This window comes from Carlito syrichta, unplaced genomic scaffold, assembly GCF_000164805.1.
Source record: "Carlito syrichta isolate Samal-C Ts95f unplaced genomic scaffold, Tarsius_syrichta-2.0.1 Scaffold309473, whole genome shotgun sequence".
In the NCBI taxonomy this organism is placed as follows: domain Eukaryota; kingdom Metazoa; phylum Chordata; class Mammalia; order Primates; family Tarsiidae; genus Carlito; species Carlito syrichta.
In genome coordinates this window covers 282,190-307,701 of record NW_007253569.1, presented here as the reverse complement: position 1 = coordinate 307,701, position 25,512 = coordinate 282,190, and the positions used below count along the sequence as shown (strand labels likewise).

Below are 25,512 nucleotides of genomic sequence, written 5' to 3'. Positions count from 1 at the left end.
CACAAAACTGCTTGAGAAAAGAGGACAGAATGACATAATTAGATGTGTGTTACATGCTAGGGAAAGGCTGCTGCTGCCAGTATGCCTCTTCCATCAGAAAAAACCCATATTATTCAATGTGTTCCTCCCTCCCTCTTTCCTTCCTTTCCTTCCTTACTCTTCTCCTTTCCTTTCTAGTTTAGCCTTTAACATTTTATTTTCAAAAGTAAAATTCACATACAGAAAAATACACAAATTTTATGTTTACAGCTTGATCAATTGTCACAAAGCAATTACCCCCACATAAAAGTTCCTCCCATGGTGGAAAGGATGCTGAAATAACAGGATGAGTGGAGATTGGGAAAAGAAAAAAAAAATCTCCTCCTTCCATTCGTCCCTTCCCTCCTTCTTTCTATCTTCCTTTGTAGTTAAGGTTTTACTGTTTTGAAAAACAAAATTCATATACAGAAACATACACAAATCTTATATGTGCAGCTTGATCAAGTATCACAATTGATCACCCCTATTTAAGAACTCCAGAAACATGAACCCTACCATTCATACTCTAAATCACTACCCCTCTTTTCCCCCAAAAGTAACCACTATCTCAATCTCTAATACAATTGTATTCTTATTTTTTTCCTGGCTTCTTTCTTTGTATTTGTGAGATGAATCCAAGTTGTTGCATATACCTGGGCTCAGGTGGTCCTTTCGCTTCAGTCTTCTGAGTAACTGGGACTACAGGCATGAGACATCACATCTGGCTTTGTAAAATAATTTTTTTGTAGAGACGAGGTCGTGCTGTATTGCCCAGGCTGGTCTCAAGCTCCTGGGCTCAAGCAGCCCTCTCATCTCAGCCTCCCAAAGTGCTGATGTGAGCCACCATGCCTGGCCTATAAACATTCTTGTACATATCCTATGGGGACATGTCAGGTTCTATTATATTATGGATACAAGCTTGTTATCATTTATATGTATTACAAATGTATTTCAATCTGTAGTTTGCCTCTAACTCACAATTACATCTTCTGATACATAGAAGTTATAGTTTCTTTTTTTTTTTTTTGAGTTGGAGTCTCACTCTATCAATCAGGTGAGAGTGCAGTGGCACGCTCATGGTCACCATAGCCTCCACCTGCTGGGCTCAGGAGATCCTTCCACCTCTGCCCTCCATATTGTTTCTTTTTAATTAGTGTTATTGTTCTGTTTAAGAAGTCCTGAACTAGATTTTTTTTTTAAATCTACCTAAAGTTTATTTTTGTTTATGGTATGAAGACGGGATCAAGTACGATTTTTTTTTCTTTAGGATATCCAAATGGCACAACAGCATTGATTGAAGACTATCCTTGCCGGGCTCGGTGGCTCAGCCTGTAATCCTGTGCCTTTGGGAGGCTGAGGTGAGTGGATTGCCTGAGCCCGTGGGTTCGAGACCTGCCTGGGCAGTGAGACCTCATCTCTACAATAAATAAAAAAATCAGCCGGGCGTGGTAGCGCATGCCTGTAATTCTGGCTACTTGGAAGGCTGAGGCGGAAGGATCGCTGGAGCCCAGCAGGTCAAGGCTGCGGTGGCTGGGAGCGGCCACTGCACTCCAGTCTGGGTGACAGAGTGAGACTCCAACTCAAAAAAAAAAAAAAAAAAGACTATCCTTCAGTATTCTATAATATCATCAGGAAGCTGTCTGGGATCTCTGTGCTGTTCTACTGGTTCATTTGTCTAACCTTACAAAAATAGACTACCATCTTAATTACTTTACCTTTATAAAGTTTTGCTATATACGTTCATGATTCTCATATTCTCCCTCCAGATATACTTGCTTTTTCAACCGTACTCAGTGCCCCAGAAGGTTGACAATGGGATTTACATTAACGGGCCTATTTGCCCTCTGGCTTCCTGTCAGGTTCAGGTAATTGAAGGTAACAGCAGCAAATTAGAGGGCAGGAGAAGAGTGAGGTTAGGGTCTTTATATTCCCTGATTTTCTCCTTGCTCGACTGTAGTTGACAGTATTTATTTTTCTAATGTCAAGTTCTGGTTCAATGGCTCTTTCCTACAACTATAGCTCTCTTTACAGAGCCCAGAAAATGCTCTCCCCTCTTGCTCCTTAGGGTCTAGAACTGCAGTGATCCCTAGCTGTTGCTAGCCATAGGGTAATTGTACCTTCTGTTGTTGATCCCTTAACCTAATTCTTCATTAAACTCTCAATTACTTTTTTTGATTGCACCATCTATTTCCTCCCTGTACCTTTCCTCACATAATATAGTCAAGAGTATCTCAGATAGGTTGGAGTAGACTAAGTAGATGTGACAACTAGTGCTATATGGGATCCTGGATTAGATTCTAGACAGAAAAGACACTATGGAGAAATCTGGTGAAATATGAATAATGTGTATAGTTAACAGTATTGTTTATCAATGTTTATTTCCTATTTCTGGTAATTATACCATGATTGTGTAAGATACTAAAATAGGGGATAGCCTGGCATTGGTGGCTCATGCCTGTAATACTAGCACTTTGTGAGGATGAGGCGGGAGGATTGTGTGAGTCATTAAATTCAAGGCTGGGTTGTAGCAAGACCTCGTCTCTACAAAAAGTAAAAAAATTAGCCAGGCTTGGTGGTAGATAGCCTGGGCAACAGAATGAGACTGGACTCAAAAGATAAATACAATTAGGAGAAACACGGTAAAGGGTAGACATGGAAATTCTTTATACTATTTTTCAACATTTTAAAGTCTAAGATTATTTTAAAATAAAAATTAATGGCCTGGCTTGGTGGCTCAGCCTGTAATCCCAGCACTTTGGGAGGCTGAGGTGAGTGGATTGCCTGAACCCACGAGTTCGAGACCCGCCTGGGCAACTTGGCGAGATCTCGTCTCTACGAATAAATCAAAAATTTGCCAGGTGTAGTAATAGGTGCCTGTAGTTCCGGCACCTATTGGAAGGCTGAGGCGGAAGGATCGCTGAAGTCCAGCAGGTCAAGGCTGCGGTGGCCAGAGCGTGCCACTGCACTCCAGTCTGGGCAACAGAGTGAGACCCCAACTCAAAAATAAAATAAATAAATAAATAAATAAAGTAAAATTATAATTAAAAAAAATAAGGGTGATGAGAAAATAAGTGTCTTGGTTATTCTGACCTTTGTGTTTTCACATAAACGTTAAATTCTAACTGTCAATTACCTGTTAGCATTTGATGAAGACTGTATTAAATCTCTGGGTCAATTTGTAGAGAAATGACATCTTTATATTATTGAGTCTTCCCATCCATACATGTGTTATAACTGCCAAGTTATCTAGATCTTTTTTATTTCACTCAATAATATTTTAGTTTTCACTTTCTGGAGGGTTCATTTGTGCAACTTAATACTAAGTATTTCATATTTTTGTTGCAATACTAAATGGCATCTTTTAAAATTTTAAAGAAACTTTTTAAAGGAGTAACTTTCATACAATAAAACTTATACATTAAGTGTACCAATTGTTGACTTTTGACAAATATATACACCCATCATAAATACAACCATCACTCTGGTCAAGGTAATGAACATTTCTAACTCCCTCAAAAGTTCTTGCATTCATCCACTTTTGCCACCAAACTCCTCCCGACTACCCAGGCAACTAATGATGTAATTCCTAACCATATATGTTAGTTTTACCTATTCTAAAATTTCATATAAATGAAATCATACAAGTATGTATTCTGTTAGATCCTTTTTTCATTCAGCATGTCTGTGGCATTACTCCACTTTTTTGCAAGTACTGATAGTTCATTTCTTCTTAGCAGAGTAGAATTATATTATACAAATTTCCATTTTTCATGAATAAAGCTGTTAAACACATTTGTGTGCAAGTCTATATAGACATATGTAATTATCTTGTATGGAATGTGGTATTAACTTTTTATATTCCAACCAGGTCCATTTGTTGCAATAATAGGTAATGTTAGTCTTTGAGACACGAGCTATTCTAACATGTAAAGTGTTATCTCATTTTGGTTTTAATTTGCATCTTCCTGATGACTAATAATGCTTTTTATTTTAATTTATTTTATTTTATTTTAAAGATGTGGGGTACAATTCAGGATTAGGTATACAAGTAGTCACCATACAGGCAAAGTTTGGGCCTCCCTTTGATCCCCACTTCACCTGCTTTGAAATCAGATACCCTTATTGATGTTATGTGCCCTGCCCGTGGCAGTTTCCGGCTACTGGCAATTCCTCTCTTATAGTATTACGTAAATGTTCAGGGTCCGCTTATAAGTAAGAACATGTGCTACTCAGTTCTTTGTTTCTGTGATAGATTACTGAGTATGATAGACTCTAAGTACATCCAAGTGAAGCCCATATGTTTGTCCTTCTTTATGGCTGCATAATATTCTATCATGTATATGTACCATATTTTTAAAAAATCTAGTCCAGTTTCTATGGGCAACATGGTTGGTTCCATGTTTTTGCTATTGTGAATAGTGCTGCAATAAACATGCATGTGCAGGTATCTTTTGTGTAAAGTGATGAGTTTTTCTGGGTATATTTCCAGTAGGGGGATTGCTAGGTCATATGGAAATTCTTTTAGGAATCACCACACTATTTTCCACAGAGGCTGAACTAGTTTGTATTCCCATCAGCAGTGAAAAAGCGTTCCCTTTTTCTCTGCATCCTCACCAGCATCTATTGTTTTTTGCTTTATTTATTTATTTACTTATTTTTATTTTTTATATTTTTGAGTTGGAGTCTCACTTGGTCGCCCAGACTGGAGTGCAGTGGCTGCTCCCAGCCACCACAGCCTCGCCTGCTGGGCTCCAGGGATCCTTCCGCCTCAGCCTTCCGAGTAGCCAGAATTACAGGCATGCGCTACCACGCCCGGCTGATTTTTTGATTTATTGTAGAGATGAGGTCTCGCTGCCCAGGCGGGTCTCGAACCTGTGGGCTCAGGCAATCCACTCACCTCAGCCTCCCAAAGGTGCGGGATTACAGGCTGAGCCACTGAGCCCGGCTGTTTTTTGCTTTATTAATGATGGCCACTCTTACTGGGGTTAAGTGGTATCTCAATGTGGTTTTGATTTGCATTTCTCTGATGATTAGTGAGGCTGAGCACTTTTTCATGTGTCTGTTGGCTGCCTGTTTTTTGAGATGTGTCTATTCATGTCTTTTGTTTACTTTTTGATGGGCCCTTTGCTTTTCCCTTTCAGCACATTTGAGTTCCTTGTAGATCCCGGATGTTAGGCCTTTGTTAGATACACAGTTGGCAAATAATTATTCTGCATTCTGTGTGCTGTCTCCCTGCTTTCTTGATGGTTTCTTTTGCTTTGCAGAAGCTTTTCAGTGTGATGAGGTCCTATTTGTCTCTTATAGATTGGACATTTAGGGGTTTATTGTTTTTTTTGAGTTGGAGTCTCACTCCATTGCTCACAGCCACTGCAGTCTCAACCTGCTGGGCTCAGGTGATCCTTCTGCCTTCACCTTCAAAGTAGCCGGAACTACAGGTGTGCGCTACCACGCCCAGCTAATTTTTTTACTTATTGTAGAGACGGGGGTCTCACCAAGTTGGCCAGGCTGGTCTGAAAGCCACGGGCTCAGGCTATCCACTCACCATGGCCTCCCAAAGTACTGGGATTACAGGCTTGAACCACCACACCCAGCCCATTTAGGGTTTTGATCAGGAATTGGTTGTCTACTCCAATTTCCATAAGGGTGTCTCCTACATTTTCTAAGAATCTTGCAGTTTGAGGTTTCACAGTTAAGTCTTTGATTCATTTACAGTTGACTTTTGTATATGGTGATAGGTCAGGATCCTGTTTCAGTCTTCTGCATGTGATCAGCCAGTTTTCCCAGCACCATTTACTGAATAGGTGTTCCTCTCCTCAGTGGTTGTTGGTGGAGGCTTTGTTGAAGATGAGTTGGTTGAGAAATTAAGGGCTTGCTTCCGGAATCTCTATCCTGTTCCACTGGTCTATATACCTGTTCTTGTACCAATACCAGGCTGTTTTGATATTTGTAGCCTTAAAGTTTAAAGTCTGGAAGTGTGATATCTTCTGGACTAATGATGTTAAGCATCTTTTCATGTGCTTTCTGGCCATCTGTATGTATTATTTATGAAGTGTCTATCCAAGATTTTGCAGATTTAAATTGAGCTGTCTGTCTTATTAAGTTTTAGAGTTCTTTATAATTGACAAAAATCCTGTCAAATACGTATTCCAAGTATTTCCTCTCAGTTTATGGCTTACCTTTTCATTTTCTTAACAATGTCTTTTCTAGAATAGGTTGTAACTTTGACAGAAATCCAATTTATTAGTTCATGTTTTTGTGATCTAAGGAACTTTTGCTTACCCTTATGTTGTAAGGATTTTCTTCTATTTTTTTCATCTAGAAGTTTATAAAGTTAGTTTTTTTGTTTAGGTCTATAATTCAATTTGAAGCAATTTTGCCTACAGTATGTAGTAGAGGTTGAAGATCATTTTTTTCTTCACACAGATATCCAACTATTTAAGCACCAGTTGCTTGTAAATAGTATGTTTTAAATTCTTTTCTTGCTGGTATATAGAAATAAAGTTGGTGTTTATATATTATATTGTATCAAGCAGTCTTGTTAAAGTCACTCAATAGTTCTAATAATTTATAACCTTTTGAAGTTTTTACATACATAATCATATCATTTGCAATTAAATGTTTTATTTTTTTCCTGATCCTTATATATTTTTCTTTTTCTTCCCTTATCATACTAGCTAAATAGATAGTGGGAATCCATTCCCTTCTCAATCTCAAAATGAAAGTTGTCAATATTTTACTGTTTAGTAGAAGTTTTTGTAGATACCCTCTATTTGGTAAATGAGTTTTTATTTTCTTGGGATGTTCGTTAGGTTTTAGTATCAAGGCTATGCTGAATTCCAAAGATAAGTTGGGAAGTGTTTCATCTTTCCTATTCTAAAAGATGGCTATTATTTCTCTTTTAAACATATGGTAAAATTCAAAAGTGAACCACAATAACCTTGACGTTATCTTTGTGATAAGTTGTTTAATTACTTTAACAATTAGAGAACTATTGAGACTTTCTATTTCTTCTTCTGTCAAGTTTGGAAAATTTTTACTTTTTTTCCCTAGAAATTTATCCCTTTTAAAATTTTCAGACCGGGTTCAGTGGCTCAGCCTGTAATCCCAGCACTTTGGGAGGCTGAGGCGAGTGGACTGCCTGAACCCGCGAGTTCGAGACCCACCTGGGCAAGTTGGCGAGACCTCGTCTCTACAATAAATAAATAAATAAATTTTTTTCATTGTGTTGCCTCAAGGTGGCCATTTTCTCTTATGATGTAGGCAATGTCTGAAAGATCAATACTGATTTACCTTTATTCATTCCAGACATTAGTAATGTATGGCTTCTCTCTTTTTTAATTTATTAATCCCACAAGGGACTTACTAATTTTATTGGTCTTTTCACATAACTTTCAGCTTTGTTGCTCCTTTCTACTGTATGTTTTCTATTTATTCTTATATTTAGAATGCCTTTTCTGTCCTTCAGCTCTTTCCCCTCTTCTTCTGAAACGTTAAATACACATATATTAGACGTCTTGATATTATCCTACAGACAACAGAGGATCTGGGCTCTGTTTTTACTTATTATTATTATTTGAGTTAGAGTCTCACTCTGTCGCCCAGGCTGGAGTGCCGTGGCACACTCATGGCTACCACAGCCTCAACCTGCTGGACTCAGGCGATCCTTCTGCCTCAGCCTTCCAAGTAGCTGGAACCACAGGCATGCACCACCACGACCAGCTAATTTTTTTATTTATTGTAGAGATGAGGTCTCGCCAAGTTGTCTAGACTGGTCTCGAACCCCTGATCTCAGGCAATTCTCTCACCTCCGCCTCCCAAAACGCTGGGATTATAGGCATGAGCCCACTGTGCCTGGCCCCCCCCCCCTTTTTTTAAGTCTGTTTTTACCCTTCATGCTTCTTTTTTATGAGCTTCTACTGCTATGTCTTCAATTTCATTGATCTTTAGTTTGGTGATACCTAATTTGCTGTAAATCTCATTTTAATTCTCTAGAAATACCTAGAAATAGAATGGCTAGCTAGGTCACATGATAGGTGTATATTAATTTTCACATTCCCACAGCAATAATGAGAGTTCAAGTTACTACAATACTAGGCATTTTTCCTTTCAGGTATAATTTTCATCTAAAGAATTCCATTTGAGTAATATATAAAGGTTGAGATATCATTCATATACTATAAAATCACACTCTTAAAGTGATTTTCCAGTATATTCACAGAGTTGTATAAACATCACCACTATCTAATTCCAGAATATTCTCATCACTCCAAAAATAAACCATGCCAATTACCAGTCGCTTCTCATCCACAACCTCTAGCCTCTGGACCCGTTAATCCACCTTCTTATTATGCTTATTATGGTCATTTTATATACATGAAATCATGCAATATGTGATCTCTCTGATCCTCATGTCATTCTACAGTTGTAAGCCTCCTTCTTTTCTGAGCACTTCTGCCTACTTCGTGTATAGGCAACAAGCACAGGAGGCGACTCAGGCCATTATGATAGGAAATTAGGATGTTCTCAAAACAATCAGAACCTAAAAGCTAGTTTCTGAGGGCATCTCTCTCCCCTAAACCAGGTTTCACTTCCCAGCGGAGATGGGAGACTGGGAATATCTGCTAGCAAATTTTGCTGTTGAGTATTGGTGAGCTCCTGTGTGCCTCAGAGGTTGATGTGCCCTAAATATTGGAATAAATTCAGAAGATCTCTCCACTGGGAAGGGAGAACTTATAAATTATGGCCACAGGATCTGCCTCATTATCACTGCCTTTTTGATGCAAAGCAAGATTAATTTCTTAGGTGGCATGGTTATCTTTTTGTAAGCAAGGGAGCAGGAACTGGACTCCTATATATATCCTTCTCAGAACTCAACATGTCCTGGATTTAAGATTAGCATTGGCTGTGTTGTGTCACTTGCTTTGGCTCTTAGTCTCATTTAGGTCTTTCATATATCCTTGATGTCTTTCCTTATCATGCTCTTGTTGTTGTCTAGGTTCTCAAACTTGTAGAGCTTATTTACAGTAGCTGTTTTAAAATCCTAATCTGGTCTAGGCTTGGGTGCTCATGTCTGTAATTCCAGCACTTTGGGAGGCGGCTACACTCTGTGAAGTCTGGAAATTGTTCTTACAGCCTCTCCATGTTTGTTCTTTCCCCAGCAGCTATTCCTAGCTTGGCTTCATAGAATTCTGAATTATTCATGTGCAGCTTGGTATTCAGCCAACAACTCAAGGTGATTCCTATGTAGACAGGTACTCCTGATCTGTTTAATGCCTTTCTCTTAGTTAGTCTGCCCACAAATTCCAGCCATCTGCTCTTGGCTTTATTATTTCCTTTCTACTACTTTTTGTTTGTTTGTTTTTATTTCTCCCTCTTTTTCAGTTCCTTTTCTAACTTCTTGAGATGGATACTTAGCGTGTTAATTTTCAGCCTTTATTTTCTTCCAACATATGCAAATAACATTTTAGATTCCTTTAAGAATGACTTTAGCTGCATTCAATAGGTTTTGATATGTCATATTTTTATTGTCATTTAGTTCAAAGTATTTTTATATTTCCACCGAATTTTTTTTTCCTTGATTGTATCTCCTAAAACACCATTTATGTAAAGCTTAATACCTAGTAAGGAAGTCATACATTGTGTTTGCTCAAAAATTTTCAGAATAAGATGCAGTTAACTTTGGAAAAGGAGAGAATAGTGATTATTGGGGTGAAGGTGGGAGTCAAGAGTTCTAATAATATTCTATTTTTTTTATCTGGGTGGTGGTTTGATGAGTGTATTTACTTTGTGATAATTCTATTTACTTATGTTATATACACAATAAAAAGTCAAAAAAAGTCCCTGCTATTCTTACACATGTTTTCTTCCATATGAACTTTAAAATCATTTTATCCAGTTCTAAAAACAAAAAGGGTTCACTGAGTTCACTGAACTTGCATTACATATATACTTGCCTTATATTTTTTCATAATTGCATTGCTTTCAAAGTTAGCTGTTTCTTCCATAAATCGGCCCACTAGTAGCAAAGCTCGACCATGGATTAACATGTTCTTACTCTCAGGTGGGGTTTTATTTTCAGGAAAACATAATTCAACACCTTTCTGAAGAACAATTAGTGCTTGGTGAACATCACCCTAAAAGAAAAAAGGCAACAATAACACTTTAAATTTAAAATCATATTTCTTTTTTCTGCAAAACAGAATGTTTAGTTCATGAAATAAAGTTTTTAAAAATCTATTTGTAATTTCATGTTTATCTTTCATTTCTCTCTTATTAAAATAAAATTCAAAAAAGTATTGCTTCATTTCATGCAGAACTCTCATATTTATTTGCTCATTTTAGAATTATATTCAGTCCCCCATATCCACAGGTTCCACATCCATGGATTCAACCAACAGTGGACTGAAAACATTAGCAATGGCCACGTGCAGTGGCTCATGCTTGTAATACCAGTGCTTTGGGAGGCCAAGGCAGGAGGATTGCTTGAGGCCAGGATTTCAAGACTAGCCTAGGTAACATAGCAAGACCTTGTCTCTACAAAAAATGCAAAATTTAGCTAGGCATGATGGCACAGGCCTTTAGCTATTCCGCAGGCTGAGACAGGAAGATTGCTTGAGCCCTGGAATTCAAAATTACGATGAATTATGATTGCACCACTGTACTCTAGCCTGGGCAAGACACTGTATCTTTAAAAAAGAAAAGATTAGGAATAAAAAACCCAAACAGTAAAAAAACAGCACAAATAAGAAATAGTATAACAACTATTTACATAGCATTTACACCGTATTATAAATAATCTAGAGATGATTGAAAGTATACCAGACGGCCAGGTGCAGTGGCTCACAGCTGTAATCCCACACTTTGGGAGGCCAGGGAGGGAAAAATCATTTGAGGCCGGGAGTTCAAAACCAGCCTGGGAAACATAGTGAGACCTCATCTCTACAAAAAATACAGCTGGGCTTGGTGGCTCAGCCTGTAATCCCGCGCCTTTGGGAGGCTGAAGTGAGTGGATTGCCTGAGCCCGCGGGTTCGAGACCTGCCTGGGCAACTTGGCGAGACCTCATCTCTACAATAAATCAAAAAATTAGCCGGGCGTGGTAGCGCACGCCTGTAGTTCCAGCTACTTGGAAGGCTGAGGCAGAAGGTTCGCCGGAGCCCAGCAGGTCGAGGCTGTGGTGGCCGGGAGCGGCCAAAGCACTCCAGTCTGGGCGACAGAGTGAGACTCCAACTCCAAAAAAAATACAAAGTTTACCCAGGAGTGGTGGCACATGCCTATAGTCCCAGCTGCTTGGGAGGAAGATCACTTAGGCCCAGGAGGATGCTTCAGCCAGGAGGTCAAGGTTATATAGTGAGCTGGGATTGTGACACTGTACTCCAGCCTGAGTAACAGACTAAGACCCTAACTCAAAAAAAAAAAAAAAAAAGTATATGGGAGAATGTGTGTAGGTTATATAAAATTACTATGCCATTTTATATAAGGGACTTGAGTACTGACAGATTTCAGTATCCATGAGGAGTCCTCTGAAGATATCAAGGGAGGACTGTAGTCGAAGTGCAGGGAAAGGAAGATATATGTAGGTAATTGGAAGGATAACAATCATGAATAAGTCAAAATCTCTGGCTTAAAAAAGTTCATAGTTATGTGAAGAAATAGCCTATGCAAAATAACAGTACATTGTGCTAATTGTTATAACAAAGGAATGAATACACATGGGTGTTCTAGAGGGCCTACGTCTACTTGAAGATACAGGAAAATGGAGGAAAGCAGCAGTCAGGAAAGGCTTTCAAAGAAGAAAATCTGAATTAGTCCTAAAGAATAAGTAGAAATCTTCCTGGCAGAGAATTTAGTGAAGGACATTCTAGGAAGATAGAATAATCATTTTAATTGGAGAAAAGCAGGTAGTCTGATTTTAGTTGAAGCCCAAAAAGTTTGTGAGATAGTAACGAATGAAGCTGAAGAGATAGGCGAGGACTCGATCAGAAAGGGATTTGTGTACATCCTACAGTTCAGCCCTAATTCTAAAGGTCTGAAGAATACTTTTTTTTTTTTTTGAGTTGGAGTCTCACTCTCTTGCCCAGACTGGAGTGCAGTGGCCGCTCCCGGCCACCGTAGCCTTGACCTGCTGGGCTCCTGCGATCCTTCCGCCTCAGCCTTCCACGTAGCTGGAACTACAGGCGCACGCTACCACGCCCGTCTAATTTTTTTTTTTTTTTTTTTTTATTGTAGAGATGAGGTCTTGCTAAGTTGCCCAGGTGAGTCACGAACCCGCGGGCTCAGGCAATCCACTCACCTCAGCCTCCCAAAGCGTGGGATTACATGCTGAGCCACCGAGCCTGGCTTGAAGAATACTTTAAATAATTTAATCTTTTTGAAGGAGCAACATGATTCAATGTGTATTTTAGAAAGATCACAGGAACATACACAGGAAAATGATGAGACCCTACAAAAGGCTGTTATTATTAGAAGCTATAAATAATAAGGGCATGAATTAAGCTGGATAAATAAATAAGAGGGAGGACTCAAAAGATATTTCTAAGGTTGAAGAACAAAGGTTTGTGATTTTCAGTTGGATGTGAAAAGCAAGGGTGTGGAAAGAGTTTAACATGATGCCAGATTTCTGCTTTAGGTAGGAGGACAGAATAAAGTCTTGTTCAGAAAAATAGGGACTATAAGAGGAGAAACAGATATTAAGTACTGATTTGTATTAAGGTAAAGGATAACATTTTGAAAATATTGCATTTAAGGTGTTACAATTCATAGACCATAACTAGCTAATAAAATGACCAGGTACTGACTAACACAGGCTGAATTATTACTTTCCCCTCCCATCCAGGAAAAAACTTCTCTCCTGTATTTTCTCAGCCACCACAAAGTTGGTATAACCATAAATGCCACCAACTATACTTGCTAAGCATCAATTTCAGAACATGCTATGCCTATTACTAATTCTAGACTGAAGATAAGCATGAAGAGATATATAAGTAATAGTCATTTAAATCTGGCTCATTAGCTCCGCAAGTAGTTCTGATATTTTAAAAGACCCCTTCTTATTGCTATTGCTTTAATCTGAGGATTGCTAGGAACTTCTGTTCTGATGCTAGGTCCTTCCTGACAGGCTAGATTAGAGATGAATCTTGGCAGCAATACAGGCAAGTCTGCACAGAACTAATTACCTTCAAAGATATAAGCAAGGAACATTTATGTTTATTTAACAAATATTATTGAGTGCCTACTACATATACCTTGTATACATACTAAAGGCAAAAATAAATTAAGAGTTGGCGATTATCCTCAAGAAAAATGTAGGATAGATGAAAATTGAAAGAACTGCGTATACAGTCTTAAAATGGGAATGTATCTGAAGACTGTAGGGTAAAAGGAACAGTTTCTTCTAGACTATGGTAGAAAAATAACAAAGGAAAGTGACCAAAAAAGAAGGTTCTTAACTTTGAGTAGGAATGTTCTCTCAGTCAGGCCTTTGCAGAAAGTACATAATCTCCAACAGAATATATATCTGATGACAACTGCTTGGCCATTACCTTAGACCAGAGGCACTTGGCCCTTTCCACACACAGTTCAGCAAGTCTTGATTCTCCTGCATTAAGGAGAGCATTGTAGGCTGTCTGGTGGTGACCAGCCTTTCTAGCTACTCGTGCACTCTGTAGCCAGCATTCTCCAACCATTTCACTGTAGTCTGGTCTAAAGGAAAGTGACAAAATAGGGGGAGAAAGAGACCATTTGATAGCGTATTCACCAACTTCACTAAAATCACTTCTCAACATAGAACGTTTTCAATATACTCTTTCAAAGGAATCAATGATTAATTTGTTTTAAAAACCCTGATTTTTATATTCTTATGATACTGTTTTACCTATTACAAGTCATGAAACACTTATTCTTGACTTTTATTAGTAGCTCCCCCATATATGCTTTTAACATCTAAAAAAAGATAAATGGAAAATAAAAGTGAGTCTTCAGTTCTAGGTTCGTTTCAACCTATGTACTGTAGACTTCACAACTGAAAATGGAAAGATAGGTTGGGCTCGGTGGCTCAGCCTGTAATCCTAGCACTTTGGGAGGCCGAGGTAAGTGGCTTGCCTGAGCCTACAGGTTCAAGACTCGCCTGGGCAACTTGGTGAGGACTGATCTCTACGATAAAATATAAACAAAATGAGCCAGGCGTAGTAGTATGCGCCTGTAGTTCCAGCTACTTGGAAGGCTCAGGTGGAAGGATTGCAGGAGCCCAGCAGGGTGAGGTTGTGGTGGCTGGGAGGGTGCCACTGTACTCCAGTCTGGGCAACAGAGTGACTCCAACTCAAAAAAAAAAAAAGAAAGAAAATGGAAAGATATAGATTAAAACAGAAAATTAGCAAACAGAAATACTCCCACATAGTATCCAAATACTAACTTCAAGATAATTAACATTAAAAAAAAGTAGTGTGAAAGACCTTTTGTTGAGGCTTAATAAAGCCCTCCGGAGAGCCAATATGGGTTCCTTAGCTCTGTAGGAATTCTGGGTCATTTCTAGTCGAGCTGCCCAGTTTAGAGAATCTCCTTGAGAACTGTCATCTGGAGACTGCTGGAAAAGTGGCTTGATGCTATGCTCCAACTCACACAACATGTGCAATCTGAAGACAGATAGAGCATGTGTTAAAATGTTATCATCACATTAACTTTATTAATCTCATAGATACTTTAAATCAGTCATACAGAATTTAAAATGTGTAGTTTTCACCAGGCACGGTGGCTCATGCCTTTAATCCCAGCACTCTGGGAGGCCGAGGTGGAAAGCTCGCTTAAGCCGAGGAGTTCAAGACCAGTCCAGGTAACATAGTGAGACCCTGTCTCACAAAAAAATAAGCTTGGCATGATATAGTCCCAGCTACTTGGGAGGCTGAGGAGGAAGGATGGCCTGAGCCTAGGAGGTCAAGGCTGCATTAAGCCATGATCATGTTACTGCACTCCAGCCTAGGTAACACGGTGAGAACCAACCCCAACTCAAAAAACAGATTTTAAAAAATATGCAGTTTTCTTTGGTAGTAATATATAGTAATATGTATATATTCTTGCTATATAAACAGTAATATTTATATCTTTTAAAATTAGATGTAAACACCAATTTATGCTGGTTTAAATATTTAGTGCTGGTCAGGCACAGTGGCTCACATCTGTAATCCCAACACTTTGGGAGGCAGAGGCGAGAGGATTGCCTAAGCCCAGGAGTTTGAGACCAATCTGGGCAACACAGCATGACCTCATCTCTAGAATAAAAAAATTAGATGGATGTGGTGGTGCACACTTGTAGTCCCAGTTACTCAGGAGGCTGAGGCAGAAGATTTGTCTGAGTCCAGTAGGTCGAGGCTGCAGTAGTCATAATCGTGTCACTGTACTCCAGCCTGGGCAACAGAGTGAGACTCCAACTCAAAAATAAGTAAATAAATATTTAGTGCTTTAGCTGGGCATGGTGGCATGTGCCTGCATTCCTAGCTATTTTGGAGGCTGAGTCTGGGGATCACCTGAGTCCAGGAGTTCAAGTGTACTATGACTATGCATGTGAACAGTCACTGCACTCCAGCCCAGGCAACATAGCAAGACTTCATCTCTTAAAAAAAAAAGTAATTAAAATTTTTTTTAAATTTAGGTATTTGCTGCGTTTCCCAAATTCCTATGAATTAAATTGGAGGAAGATACATAAAATTAGACTCAAATGCATGAAAATCAAACTTTATCATCTACATGACGATAAGGGAAAACAGGGCTCCATTATAAACCAGCATAAAATATTTACATATATTGGTGCTACAGTAAGAGAGCCTAGCATAGTAGATGCCGGTAAAAATTTATAAAATTAATGTGCTATTTTTTTTTTCTAAGAGTGATGGAGCCGGGCTCGGTGGCTCAGCCTGTACTCCTGCGCCTTTAGGAGGCTGAGGTGAGTGGATTGCCTGAGCCCGCGGGTTCGAGACCCGCCTGGGCAGCAAGACCTCATCTCTACAATAAATAAAAAAATCAGCCAGGTGTGGTAGCACATGCCTGTAATTCCGGCTACTCGGAAGGCTGAGGCGGAGGGATAGCTGGAGCCCAGCAGGTCGAGGCTGCAGTGGCCGGGAGTGGCCACTGCACTCCAGTCTGGGCAACGGAGTGAGACTCCAACTCAAAAAAAAAAAGAGTGATGGAAGCTGTGATATAGTCACACTAGCTATTTTCTCCCTCGCATAATAGTGTCTATGATTCAGTGTTTAAGGCACAAAGATATAGCTGAGTATCTACAGAACAAAATTAAATTCAGTGGTCAAATCTCTGGTTTTATTAAGGTGTTACCAATAGGACTGATAATAAGTACAGCAAAGTATTCTAACTTTTAAAAAATTATTTAGTTATATTTTAAATTTATTATACTTCTATTACAATATTTATTATTTTTTTCCTCAGGTAGACTTAATAGACCTAAAATGTTTTTCTTCATTTTCTTCCTCATCTCTAAGTTAGTATTATTTTTGGTGACATAATACCTATATTTTCAGGGGAAATGTCAAATGCATTTCTAAATAGGAAGGAAAAGGAATCAATAAGTACCAAGTACCAATGTGCCAGGTACAGTAGATGTTTACATTGTATTTAGGTTATATAGAAACTAACCTATGACATTACAGAAGACAAATATAAGATTTTTAAAAATGTTTTCATTAGTATCACAATTGCCTTTCCAATTAAAAGGATGTATGTTAGAATATTTTTTTAAAAAACTTGTAGAGAGTATGAGGTAAAAGGAGTGAAAGAGCCATTTTGTGTAGCTATGCATGATACCAAACATATCAATTTTTTACTCATCAAAAAATTCCAATCCCATCAGGTGACATGACATTTACAGACCAGGAATATAAAAATGGAAACCCTAATATACCTCACAATGTATTCATATCCTCGTTGGTAAGAGCCTCTTTCAAAGCTTGCAGCTGAAAGAGGTACAATTTGTTCTGCTCTCACTAGTTTCAATGTATCATAAAAAGCTGTGATATCTCTTTTTTTGGCTGATAATAATAGCCTTCCCAGTCTGACACTCCATGTTGTAGATTTCCCATCTGAAAAACAAATGACGAGTCAAGAAATGACACGGTAGCTGGGTCCAAGAGTCAGTTTTATTTTATTTGATAAAATGGCAATAGAAATCCTGAACAGATGGTTTCACTCTTTGAATGACTAAACATGGCAATCATAAAACAGGCTAAGAAATCAATTATGAATGTTGCTAAGCTACTTAAGTCTGAATATTTATGGCATATTAAAACTGCTTATATTTTAAGAAGTAATTTTACCTGCTGCCAAATAGTTTTCCACCAAATCCCACTGTGATAATTTCCAAGCTGCTTCCACTCTGTATGTGTTTAATTCATCCATCCATTCAGATCTAGTAAAAGAAACCCATATCAACTAAACTTTAATTTAATTAAACTTAAAATGACAGATTTTTCATTGGTTTAATATTATAATGTATTTATGTACTGCTCTATTTATTATATTTGTATTATATTTTGTAGTGAGATATAAAATAAGTATCTCTATTCAGAAACAACCCAGAAAATTCTAATCTTTCCGTTCCTTAAAAATATTTTTCACTAATTTCTTCTGACAGAGCCATTTAAGAATGCCATTCTTAGCTGGGCTCGGCGGCTCAGCCTGTAATCCCGCGCCTTTGGGAGGCTGAGGTGAGTGGATTGCCTGAGCCCGCGGGTTCGAGACCCGCCTGGGCAACTTGGCGAGACCTCATCTCTACAATAAATAAAAAATTAGCCGGGCGTGGTAGCGCACGCCTGTCATTCCGGCTACTCGGAAGGCTGATGCGGAAGGATCGCCGGAGCCCAGCAGGTCGAGGCTGCGGTGGCCGGGAGCGGTCACTGCACTCCAGTCTGGGCGACAGTGAGACTCCAACTCAAAAAAACAAAACAAAACAAAACGCCATTCTTCAACAAATTAAATTGTGCCGTATATTAAAGCAGAGTTAATTCATGGACAATAACAAAGCTCACTGTAAATTAGCTGCATACTTAACTTGAACAAAGAACAAAGAAGAAAAAGAGTCAAGTGAACACATGTAAATTCAGAGGTAAACAATTCTAATAACTTAGGATTTGGGGGCAGTGATGTCGGTCAGAGACAGTTGGGGAGTGCATAGGACACTCAGTACCAAGAGAATAAGAAAGTTATAAATGATGTTAATGGCATAACAAAGTATGTAAAACTAGCTACCTAAAATATACATCTATTCTCAAACTACTTTCAACTAGTTTGAATTTGAGTTTGCAAAACCAGTGTGATACAGGCTAATTATTTTTTTTCAAAACATTCTATTTAGGTCACACTGGGATGATCAGTGATACTTGGGATCATGGACTGCACAGACTTTCTTCATGTTTCTTATTAATCATACCATGTGATTATCTGCTATATGCTAGATCCTGGGCTAGGCACAGTTTTCCACTTAATTATCTAGTAACACTGAATATAGCACATACATATATATTATAAATAAGGTGATAGGCTGGGACTAACATCCTCAAAACCTCTCCTTATTCTTTCTGCAGTAAAAACACATAAAGGAAATATAACAAGTGGCCCAATCAATATTTACTTACAAAAAAAACCCAAAATAGCAGCATAAAGTATGTTCCAATTTCTAAATATGAATACTACCAAAAACAACTTAGAAAAAGGCTAAAAGAAATACAACAGAAATGTAATTTTCAAAAATTCAACTATGAACGACTTACAAGGTTACCTTCAGACACCAAAATATAAAAACTTCAGGATAAAAATCTGAGTAAAATTATCAGTATTTGCTATCCAGAGGGGTTGTGTCACACCAAGTCTTACACTAGAAAGTACCAAATGGCAATGAGAATCAGGCTATGAGAATTTATCCACATTAAATGGTACATTAAAAAGAATGGGCCAGGCATGGTGGCTCAGGTCTGGAATTCCAATACTTTGAGAAGCCGAGCTACGAGGATTGCTTGAGGCCAAGATTTACAACCAGCCCGGGCAACATAGCAAGGCACATCTCTATAAAAAAAAATAGTAATAATTAGCCAGCCACGGTGGTACATGCCTGTAGTCCCAGTTATTCAGGAGGCTGAGGTGGGAGAATCACTTGAGCCCAGGAGGTTGAGGCAAGGGTGAGCTGTGATTGTGCCACTGCACTATAGCCTAAGTGACAGAGATAATGTCTCTTTAAAAAAATAAGGAAAAGAAAAAGTAAGTATATACATAAAAAAGAAAGATATATAGGACAAGCACAGAAGCACAGTCAATATTTTTGGAAAAACATCTGCAAATAGAGATCATCCCCAAGACAAATATGTCCCCTTAGTGATCACTTGCTTCACTATGATACAGCATCCCTTCATTGAATATTGACACACACCTTTTCACAACCCAAAGATCAGGAGCTTCATGTATCCCAGACCCAAAGAGAAGACAAGCAGAATCTAACTGTGCAGTCTATGTCAAAAGGAAATTTAACACCCCAATTTGAGCCATGACAAACTTTCTGAAATTTATGCAATCTATTTATTCATAAGGTCTCTCAACTAATGTGGAAAAACATATCTATAACATATAACCATTTCTTCTCTACTCCTGCAAAGTTTCTCTTGTATTTTCATAAATTCCACTATTATAATACCATCTGACCAACAGTGGATTTCTTTGCTATCAGACATTATAGAATGGTAGACTTTATGAATCAAACTTTTAGAACTTATAGAAATTATACTTGGAAAAAGCCAGCTTCAGAGTAGTCTAATTAAAAGAATGGTCTATGTGCTCTTTAATAACTTGAGACCGCATTCCCTTTAGACCAGACCTTCCTGCCCAGAATAGTCATTTGGGGTCTGCTGAATATATTAAGGAGTAAGGCTTTCAGCTCTCACAGCAAAGCAGATTAAAGAGCAGAGCCAATTTCCACAGTTAATCTCCAAAATGGAAGAACTGTTCATCCTTAATCTTTGCCAAAGATAATATTATTTTTTGTATAATTTGGTTTGCTATAATAAACTCACTTTCTTTAGGAAAGGAAAACTGCTTTCATATTCATTAATCATTTAGGGTACAATCAACCCACACAGTCTACCCAGTGGTATTCCATAAATCAGTCATAAAAGTCCCCTCCATCACCTCCAGCACAGAAAATAGCTGGTGCTGATAATGTAAACAGAGCATAGATGTCTTTTGAAGACCAGGAAATGCCCATATGAGCGTCACCAATAGGTGGACTCTGGAAATGTCCTGTCTTAAAAATAAATCTAATTCAAGGATGACTCTAGACAGAAGATAAACTGATGAATGGTAGATTAACTATGAAAAAGCAGGAAAAAAAAATTGGGGAGGGCTTATCTCCACCACCGCGAAAACATAACATTTCATTAATTTAGTAAATATGAAGTCACCAAACTCACTAATTAAAAATTTCCCAAATAGAATGATGAAACAAAATCATTCTTTTTTTCTTAGCTGTGTGCAATTTGCTAAAAAAAAGAAAATTATTTAACAAAATATTACCTGTTAGCATTCACTCCATTCACCTGAGTGATAACAGTAGACAGCTGACCAAGACCTAGCATGGACTTCACTACACCATGATAATGAACGATCTAGAAATTTAAAAACATTTAAAACAGCAATTATCACCTCAAATATATCTTGGGAACCAAAAAACAGTTTACCTAATATCTTTAAAAATTACCATCTACGTCATTGTGTGTACCTTTCTTAATTTAGCAATTGAGTTGCTTTAAATGTCAGCTACATGGCAAGACCCTTTATCAATATCTTAACACATTTAAAATAACAGAAATAAATGCAGACAACCTAAAAAAAATCTCTAATTAAATTTATTGTTTTTCCAGATTTGATCTACTTTTTGGTTCAGATCAAATGTAAAAGTAATGACTATAAAAGCATCTAATATCTTTAATATTTTGTTTAAAGATTGTCATATTTCTCACATAAATTTTTTTTTCTTGTTCACACATATTTATTCTTATACAGGGTTTCCTTGACCATTCAATAACAGAAATGGCAAGGCTGAATTATTTTTTTTTTCTATCCAAACTGTTTTAGAAATAAGCGAGTGGAGGAGACAGAAGAAAGACAAGTAGAAACTTAAGCAAGTAATTGATTGCTTTAAATTCATTATGAAAATTTTGCTATTATGAGAATAACAATAATGGTTCATATGTGAGAATATTAACATTAGATGTGATAATAATCAAAAGACTAAAAATTTAATTAAAAGATTTGGGTTGCATCTCACATAAATATTAAAACTCAAAGGTCCTAATATGGTTAATATAGATTTTGGGCTTTAGCAACTACAAAATTAAGTGGGATTATGCAATATTCTTTAAAATGAAAACAACATTGAAAAATAAAGGACTTACACACTGAGCTTCTGAGAGACGAAACATGTCAAATACAACAAAAAGCAATACCCCAAAATTAGAATCTAAGGTAAGATATAAGTCAATGATTCTAAAACTTTCTGTCCCACTAGACAACTTGCCCCCATTAGTAATCATAGCTCAGACACTCTATGGGACCGATTCAGAGATTTGCAGGAAAGTGAGTTGGGGGGGTGTGGGGTGTGTGTGAAATAAGAAAAGTTTCTCAGGTTATGTATGAATAGAATCGCTATTACTAAAAATGCATGCATTGCTTGTACTTTTAACACCAAGCCTAAATTATATACATTTAAGAATTATTAAATGCACATTTTAGTATAGATATACTCTACAGCAAATCTCATTTATGGTGGGCTTTCTAAAGTAATAGCAATTTGGTACTGGAAATGATTTTGAAATCTAGGAAACTCAAACTCAGAGAGGGTTAAATATGTTCTAGACACATTATGACACTGGTAGAGACACTATTAAAAATAAGATTCCCAGAGTTCCTGTTCAGGGCTATTTTCATTATGTTGCCTTTCAATTATTATCTTACCTGGTCTGGCTCTAGTTGAATAGCCCTATCATAACAAGCAGTGGCATCCCTCAGCAAGCCGATGCTTTCATGTTCAAGGATCTGCTCTTTTAGAGATGGTTCTGCCTTTCGAATTGCACTGACTCCAGCCACCCCATCTGGTTCATGCATAGCAGCATACAATTTCTTTGTTCAATAATTTTAAAAAATCAAATGAGAAAAAAACACAATTGAAATTAAAACCATAAAATTACCAGTTCATGTGAAAAAGAGAAATTTTTCCTCAAAGTAAGAATAAGTATCTGTTTCAAGGCAAAGTCAAAATAAAATTATAAAATTATTTCCAGGTATTTTGTATTGTAAAGATAGAGTTTTGCTAAATTGCCCAGGCTGGTCTTGAAATTCTAGGCTCAAATGATTCTCCTCCTCAGCCTCAATTCTTATTCCACTTAAACATAAATCTACACCAGTAACTGTTACTGATCAGGAGAGCTATAAAGAACCTCAAGATCCTGAAACTCTCTTTGAATCCAACTGAATAATAGATTCTGTTAAGTACAGTTTATAATTGCATTTTTAAATTTTTATAAATTTAAATAAGCATTTTCATATATCGGTATTGAAATGCCTTCAAGAAAACCAAGGCATCAATCCAGGCTCAAAGGAGATATGCAAGTTAAAGACAAAAATTTGAGATTCAATTAGCACAAAAACAATCTTTCAGGATAGGGGAAAGGATGGGATGATGTAGGAAATGAAAAGACAGAGAACATAAGAAGGCTAAAGATGGAGACTAGAGTTTCTACACTTATCAATAAGGAAAAGCTGACAAATGAAACAGAGGAGAAATAAGATACATTTTAAGAAACCTCGAGAACAAAATACCCCAGAAGCCAAGGGAGAAAAGCAAATGTCTTAATGAGAAAGGTGTGGTCAAATGACACTGAGGTTAAGAGAATGAGGACTGGGAAATGTTTATTGGATTTGGTAACATGGAGGCTACTGACTTTCTTAGCAAGACAGCACCAAGAGAAAAGAAAAGTCTTGTTGGAATGGGCAAAGAATGACTGAGATACAAAGAAGTGAATAGAGTATGGGGAAGATAGACAATTCTTTCAAAAACTGGCTATGAAGGGAAAGAGGGAGTTGGGAAGTATACGGGAGAATTTAAGATTAAGGGAATTAAGACAGGAGATACCAGAGCATGTATATATGCTGTATAGACTGCTTCAGAAAAAGAATAATACTAGGGAAAGAAGGAGTATTTGAAGGAGTTAAATCCTTGAAATTGAGAAGGATTGAATTTTAACAGGAAGGGATCCTTTCCTACGAATAACATAAGGGAAGAAAAACATGGTGCAAATGGTAGACATTTGGCTTCTATTTTCTTAATGAATGATGAAGCAAGATCATCAGTTGAGACTGAGGTGAAAGCAGGGAAGTGAAGAGAAGGTATGAGACAGTCATCTGGATGGGAAAGCGGGCTTACTAGAGAAGGACAGCAGGACTGAAGATGAGGTTAGAGTCCTGCAGTGTTAAAGATGTTTGAGATCATGCACTTAAAGTGAAACTAGCCATAAAGCCCACTGTGTGATTTTTTCCAGCAATGCTCAGCTGCTTACATGGTTGGAGTTTTACAAAGTGAGTACAACACAGTGGATTAAAGACAGGGGAGCTGAGCATCCCTCTAAGGGAAAGATTTTAATAATGAACCATAGACTGAAAGCTACACAAGAAAGAACACAGATTTTCCAGTTATTCTATCACACTTTGCCTTTTGATCTGAAAAGCCCACCAATCTTGATCTCTTATTTAATTTCATTGTATTAGCCCCACCTGCCCTTATATTCATTTCTTCTCTACACAGTCATAACCTCACCCAAACCATTATTTCACCAGCATTCTCATGCCTGATACTTGACATAACCAGTACATCCCTGCTCCTCCCTACACTTACCCATTCTCAAATTCAGGCCCACAGGTCTCACTAGGAAAACAGTAAGTCCTTAAGTCATACCCTTCTAAATTATCCCTCCACAACTGCCACAGGCATTTAGCTAAAATGTAATTGTGGCCCTAACACTTCCCTAGTTCACATCTCCAAGAAGACTTAAAAGGTGCTCTGTTATTTGTGATCCTTCCTCTGTTCAAATCTCTATTTTTCCTCTGCCACTCCAAAACCGATGCTTTACTTTTTAGTATATACCATGCTCTTTCCCAACTCTACAGAGATCCTTTGCTTAAAATGTCTTGCCTTCCTCCCTAACTATCTCTCCTTCTTTAAGTCATCATCTCCAAGAAGTCATTCTTGACTCCTGGGTCACCCACTCCCATCTCCCACATAGAGGGTGAGTTAAGTATCCTTCTTCAGGACATATCTGTGTCACTGTAGCTAAGATATAACACCAAACTGATGTTTATCTTTCCCCATATAAGCTTCTAAAGTGCTTACAAATATCTAATGCCTAGTACAGCATCTAAAATATTCAATAAAATGAACAACATAACTGTAAAAGACTGGCACCATTAATTTTCATTACTAAATTCACTATATTAACTCCAAACCTGTAAAAATCCAAGATGTTCTTGAATGTTTTGCTTCTTTTCCGTAATAAATGATTCAAAGTGCATTACCGCTCTTGTGTATGCTTTGGAGCGAAAGGAAGCTACTGCCAGAGTATCTTGAGGTATGAGGTCTAGAAAACGAGTTACGCTCTTATAGTCTTCATAATCCACAGTAGAAGCTAGATTATTTTTAAAAAATTGAGTAATTAAAGACTTATAAAACGAACTATTAAAAGTAATTTAAGCAATTTAAGTAACTAAGTGGAATGCATTTCACTAAGTATATTAATCTAAATGTAATAGATATCACATTTAACATGTAACTAACAACAGGATGATTGCTCAAAGTCTTGCTCCAACTCTACTATTATTACTTACCTAACTTTGGATGGTAATTTAACTTACTGAGCCTCTGTTTCTTTAACCATAAAAGGAAAATATTTGTACCTGCTTTGTGTTACTTACAATGTTGTAGTGAGGATTAAATGTACATCTATTATTAAATGTTGAAAAGATATAAGGATAATATAAAAGATACAAGATTAGTTATAATTTTTATTGATGACTATGAAAATATTAATAGAAGTAGGGAAAGAGTAGACCTATGGAAATAGCTTTCTTTTTCATTCTAAAGTTTAGAATTCTTTGTTATCAACTTGCATTTTCTTGGGTTGTCATATACACAATATCACCTAGTACAATGGAAATTGGAAGTAAAGAGCTTTCAAAGTAAAGCCATGGGTAATTTAGAATATTTTTTAGGATTCTAAGAAAATACATAAATTAAAACTCCTTTTTTTCCAAGCAGATTTCTCAGGTTGAAAACATGGAACTTCTAAATGAGGACAATCTAGTTTATAAATTCTTTTTTTTTCTTTTTTTTGAGTCGGAGTCTCACTCTGTCGCTCAGACTGGAGTGCAGTGGCCGCTCCCAGCCACCGCAGCCTCGACCT

At 37.5% G+C, this 25,512-nt stretch overlaps 1 protein-coding gene across 1 annotated transcript in view; it reads right to left on the bottom strand.

Annotated features, from left to right (window-relative positions):
- ATR (ATR serine/threonine kinase) overlaps positions 1-25,512 on the bottom strand; it is a 134,853-nt gene that overhangs the window by 37,566 nt on the left and 71,775 nt on the right. Inside the window, exons 28-35 of the mRNA XM_008067301.2 lie at positions 24,560-24,738; positions 22,016-22,180; positions 20,576-20,667; positions 17,335-17,426; positions 16,923-17,100; positions 14,467-14,646; positions 13,558-13,717; positions 9,972-10,151 (exon numbers count right to left, since the gene is read on the bottom strand). Of these exons, the coding sequence (XP_008065492.1) occupies positions 9,972-10,151; positions 13,558-13,717; positions 14,467-14,646; positions 16,923-17,100; positions 17,335-17,426; positions 20,576-20,667; positions 22,016-22,180; positions 24,560-24,738 (1,226 nt within the window). The remainder of the gene's footprint in view (positions 1-9,971; positions 10,152-13,557; positions 13,718-14,466; positions 14,647-16,922; positions 17,101-17,334; positions 17,427-20,575; positions 20,668-22,015; positions 22,181-24,559; positions 24,739-25,512) is intronic.